Source organism: Elephantulus edwardii, unplaced genomic scaffold (assembly GCF_000299155.1).
Source record: "Elephantulus edwardii isolate Elephantulus edwardi_28Jun2011 unplaced genomic scaffold, EleEdw1.0 scaffold00410, whole genome shotgun sequence".
NCBI lineage: Eukaryota > Metazoa > Chordata > Mammalia > Macroscelidea > Macroscelididae > Elephantulus > Elephantulus edwardii.
Genome location: NW_006400160.1, coordinates 412,203 through 417,643, shown reverse-complemented (window position 1 = coordinate 417,643; position 5,441 = coordinate 412,203). Strand labels below are relative to the sequence as shown.

Here is a 5,441-nt window from a genome sequence, read left to right as displayed (position 1 = left end):
TTTCCAGAAGCAGACGGCTTCCGCTTTCTCCGTCAGAGCGGCTGGTGGGTTCAAACCCCTGACCTTGTGGTGACAGCTGAGTGTGTCCCTCCCTGTGGCAGCAGGGCTCCTGAGAGCCTAGATACAGAGTATCTCTCTAGTAGCCTCTCCTGAGAGTCTAGATACATAGTATCTCTCTAGTAGCCTCTCCTGAGAGTCTAGATACATAGTATCTCTCTAGTAGCCTCTGTGTGTCACTGTGCACACACACAGTGTGGAGGGAAGGCAGGTCTCTCCTAGAGTGGACCAGGCATGAGATACAGTGTCACCAGCTGGGATTCATTTGTTTTCATCTCAATGAGACAGCCTAAAACTGCCCCCTAGAATTTGCAAGGCTGTAAAATACCCTTCCCTCCATCAAGGGAAAGGTAAACAACCCAATCACAAAATGGGCACCGGATATGAACAGACACTTCACCAAAACAGGCATTTGGATGGCAAACAGAACACATGAAGAAATATTCAAAATCCCTAGCTCTCAGAGAGCTGCAAACCAAAACAACTGTGAGATATCATCTCACCCCAGCAGCAACGGCAAAGTTCAACAGGGTAGCAAATGTCAAATGCTTGGTGAGGTTGTGGAGAGATTTGAGCCCTGACACACTGCTAAATGGTGCAGCCACTATGGAAGGCAGTATGGTGTTTTCTCAAAAAAAGTTGGAAATACCATTTGACCCAGCCATTCCACTACCGCGAATATATCCTAAAGAAACCAGAACTGCCACCTAAACAGATCTATGCATACCCATGTTTATAGCTGCTTTATTCACAATAGCCGAGAGACGGAAGCAACCCAAGTGCCTATCCATAAATGAACACAGAAAAATGGCGGTACATTCACACAATGAATTATTACCCAGCATGGAAAAACAACAAACTTGTCAAACATTACCCAGCATGGAGATCCTGGTGGACAATATGCTGTGTGAAATATCTCTATCACAAAAGGACAAATACTGCCTACCACAAGTATTATAAAAAAAAAAAAGGAATATTGACAAGCACTATGGCAATTGGACAATTAAAACAGACTTTCAAGGGGGGAAAAAAGAAGAACAAACTGGGGAGGAGGGTAGAGAAAATAGTGCAACAATGAATGAATGAAAACCCAGAACCTCTGTAAATGTTCACTAAAATTGATAAAATTTAATAAAAAAAAATTAAAGATGCACTTGGGGGAAAAAAAGGAATATGGGGCATTGGTGAGAGAATGTGGATAGATCATGAACCCTGCATTAGGTCAGATGACGGGAGGAATGGTCAGAAATGAATTTATCATTAGGCAATATATATTTGACAACAATCTGGAATATTGTGGGGAGTGTGAAGGGAGGCTGGGGGGAGAAAAATGTACAATGATAAAATAGATAATATTTTAAAAATTAAATCGCATAAAAATGTAAGCGAAAGCCAAATCATCGCCACTGTGGCTGATTCGAGTCTGAATTATAACTCCCCCAACCGCCATTCTACCCCACCTCTCTGTGTCTCTCTCTCCCTCCTCTCCTCCCTTCCTGTGGGATTTACAACCTTGGAAAAGCCATCAAAGGGCCAGCCAATGCCACATCACATAACAATGACACCTGTTTTGTGGGGGGACCCCCCATTCAATCCATTGCCCCCCACCCCATCAGGAACCCTCACCAACACATATCTTTTTCTGCCCATGCCAAAAAACAAGTCAAGCACTCACCTGGGCCCCTTCATGGGCCTTTCCCTCTCTTCTCTCCCTGCCAGCTGGAAATAATGACCGAAAATCCCGCAAAGCTGTGGCCAGCATCCAGGAGGAGACCTTGAATGACAGAGGTAGTGTTCAGTGGGGACACGGCTCCGTGAGTAGACAGCCCTGCAGTCTGCAGCCAGGGCTGGGGGTCCAGACGTGGGCTTAGACTCAGAGGCCGGAGAGGACGCGGGTGGTTTACCTGTTCAAACAGGTGATGCCAGATCAGGGGCTGCTCACCTGACACCTATTTACCTTCCAGAGATATTTTATGGGGATAGATCCTCACTTGTGCACATCAAAGGATTTAAAATCCAACCTTCCAGCCTTCCTGCCTTCCTTCCTCCCTCCCTCCCTCCTTCCCTTCCTTCCTTTCTCCCTCCCTCTTACTTTCCTTTTGTGTGGCCTCTAGAGTCACAGCTTTTGCTTGGCAGACAACTGGACTCACCAGAGACTGTGATCTGAAAAAGTAGACCCACTTCTGGCCCCCCAGCGACCCTGCAGGACAGAGCAGAGCTGCCCCATTGGGTCTCCGAGGCTGTGTATCTTTCCAGAAGCAGACGGCCTCAACTTTTTCCCTGGGAGCAGCTGGTGGGTTCAAACCCCTGACCTTGTGGTTACAGCTGAGTGTGTCCCCCCTGTGCCAGCAGGGCTCCTGAGAGTCTAGATACATAGTATCTCTCTAGTAGCCTCTCCTGAGTCTAGATACAGAGTATCTCTCTAGTAGCCTCTGTGTGTCACTGTGCACAGACAGCGTGGAGGGAAGGCAGGTCTCTCCTAGAGTGGACCAGGCGTGAGATACAGTGTCACCAGCTGGGATTCATTTGTGTCTGATGCCCATTGACCCTGCAGGACAGAGCAGAGCTGCCCCATGGGGTCTCTGAGGCTGTGAAACTTTCCAGAAGCAGACGGCCTCCGCTTTCTCCCTCAGAGCGGCTGGTGGCTTTGAACCACTGACCTTTTCTTTGAAACTCCTGCTTCCCCAGAGTGCCACACCCACTCCCATGAGAAAATTCTTTGCAATCCGGCAGTAAATACCTGCACGCTGACCGCCCTATTAATCAGGTCCACCATAGTACAGCGGTCAGCCCCGTTTCTCACATCGTCCTCGACTGCCCTCCACAAAAGAGAATGACTTTGGGTCTGAACGAGGCCTCCGTCCTGGGTGGGACAGACGATGGGGAGTGTCTTTGAGGACATGGCATGTCATAAAGAAGGGACCTCCTCTTTGGAACACCAAGTCACCTTCTCCTTGTCCTGAGGTAACCTGGCTGCTTGAGATGGTCCTTCTAATATTTCCCAGGTCACCTGGGGATGGGCCCTCATTCTCTCCTTTACTCACTGCTTGGCCCCTGGACTGGGAGCCAACGGTGTGGTCTGCATGTATGTATACAGGGTAATTCCCTCTCCATGTCTAAGCACCCCTTTCTCACCTGCTCAGATCATTACAACTGAACTTACTTCTTCAACTTCTTATTCCCTTTGAACATATCAGCATGCCCTTGGGAAAGAAAAGGTAGGCAGTTTGAATTCACAGCCTGATTGCAAAGTTTCTTATTGTCAAGAAACAACCCCCCCGCCCCCCCCAAACATATACACCATGAGCCTGGAACAAAACCCACTCCTATTTGGTTCAACCTGTAGCCTAATGATATTGTTGGTGGTTGTTGTTGTTATGTGCCGTCGAGTCACCTGCAACTCATAGCCAACCTATATACAAAAGCCCTAAACCCTTCTCTATCCTGTACCAATCTTATTATCTCTGACACACCTACCCCCATGACCCCAGTCACTGAATCAATCCATCTCATCCAGGGTCTTCCTCTCCTGTGCTGTCCCTCCACCCTCCCAAGCATGACGTCCCTCTCCAAGGACTGGTTCCTCCTTGCAGCATGTCCAAAGTCTGTCAGACGAAGCTTCAGAATCCTTGCCTCCAAGGAGCAGCCTGGTTTCACCCTCTTTAGGGTGAACCTGTTTGTTCTCCTAGCTGCCATCCATGGTATATTCCAAACTCTTCTCCAACACCACAGCTCAAAGACATCCATTCTCCTTCTATCATCCTTAGCCATTGTCCAGCTCTCTGATGCATAGAAAGTAACTGTGAAGACTATGGCCTGAATCAGGCGCACCTTAATCTCTAGACTGACATCGTAGCTCTGAATTTTGTCCTGTTGTGCGTGGGTTCCATCATCTGTGGATGGACGGTTGGGTTGTTTCTCTGTATGAATGACCGATACTCCGTTGTGTGGATGGACCGTGTTGTGTGTATCAGAGGAAGAAAAAAAATTTCTTCTAGAGGAAGAATCAAAAAGTCAGTCTCTGAAAATCCCATTGCTTTACAAACATACGTGAAAATCTCTGAGACGTGGAGTTCTCTCAGCAGAAGTTTGTTTGCTGTGTGATTTTTGTTTACTTCTACTGAAATACAAGACCCAGAACTTCCCTCCTGCAGGTGTTTGTCTATCTCCTGGGAGGGCACTTTATCAAAAGCCAGGAGAGGAATTACCAAGGACGCTTGCATGATCCTGCTTTGCAGAAGGCTGCTGTGGGCCAGGGACATTTTTCAATTCCAGGAGTAATTGAGGACCTGGGCTGTTTTACAAGCTAATTACTCAGCAGATTATCAAGAGCCAGTGCTTCAGGTTCATATTGTATGCGCTATTTAACAGATAAGAAGTAATAAGAGCTGCTGAGAGAGAAAAAAGGAGGGGGGAATGGCTTTGTCAGCCCAGAGGTATTTATAATCCCAACTCTATTTCTCTCTTTTTTCCCTCTGTGAAGAATAACTCAAGCATCATCATAAAACCAGAGTATTGTTCACACAGAAGTTCCCCATTAAAGGGTTCTGTGGAGGACACCCCACACCCCCAGCCTCTCTTGCATCCAAGAAAAAAAAAATTCAAGGAAAGCTTCTACCCTCAAGCTCCCTCCCAAATGCATTTTAAGGAAGGAGTGATGCTTGTTACAATGTTTCTTTTCTTTTTTTTATTAATTTAGTTTGTTTATTTTTCATTTCAATGAACATCTACAGAGATTTTGGAATTCCATGCATTCATTGTTGCATCGTTCTCCCTGCACAAACCACTCCCCCGCCCCGTTTGCTCCTTTCCTTGAAAAGCAAAAGAAAAACTCCCTCATTGGTACACAATTCCCCACCCAGCACCTCCCCAAACCCCACCCCCTACCCCCAAATATAATCCACTCTGCAACCCTCACTGCATACTCCTACGATAAAAATAGTGCCCTAAAATATAATACTTTTAGACTATTCTCTCCCCCATAGACTTGAATGCCGTAAACATATTTCATCCAGTTTTTCTTAGCCTTACCCCCACCCCAATGCCAGCCTCATTCTACAACAGTGGCACCATATAGCATTTGTCCCTTTGTGTCTGAGATACCTCACTCAGCATCTTTTTTTATATCAGTCCTTAGAGACACAGAGGCAAGAAGGGCTCTCTGGGTTACGGTGGCTCCATGATTGAACGCTTGCTACTTGTGGGGAAGACCCTGGTTCGATTCTCAGCCCCTGCACTACATACACACCCATTGCTTCTCTGCTGGTGAAAGGTTTTTTGTTTGTTTGTTTGGGTTTTTTTATCTTTGTTAATGGCTTGGTTTTGATTTCCTTTTTCCTAGCAGTGGAATAGCTGGGTCACATGGGATTTCTATGTTCAGTTTT

The 5,441-nt window shown here is 46.6% G+C and overlaps 1 protein-coding gene across 1 annotated transcript in view; it reads left to right on the top strand.

Annotated features, from left to right (window-relative positions):
- The first annotated feature begins 936 nt into the window (after positions 1–936).
- Positions 937–5,441, top strand: part of DHRSX (dehydrogenase/reductase (SDR family) X-linked) — a 41,532-nt gene continuing 37,027 nt past the window's right edge. The window contains exons 1-2 of the mRNA XM_006902421.1: positions 937–964; positions 1,777–1,845. Coding sequence (XP_006902483.1) covers positions 937–964; positions 1,777–1,845 — 97 coding nt within the window. The remainder of the gene's footprint in view (positions 965–1,776; positions 1,846–5,441) is intronic.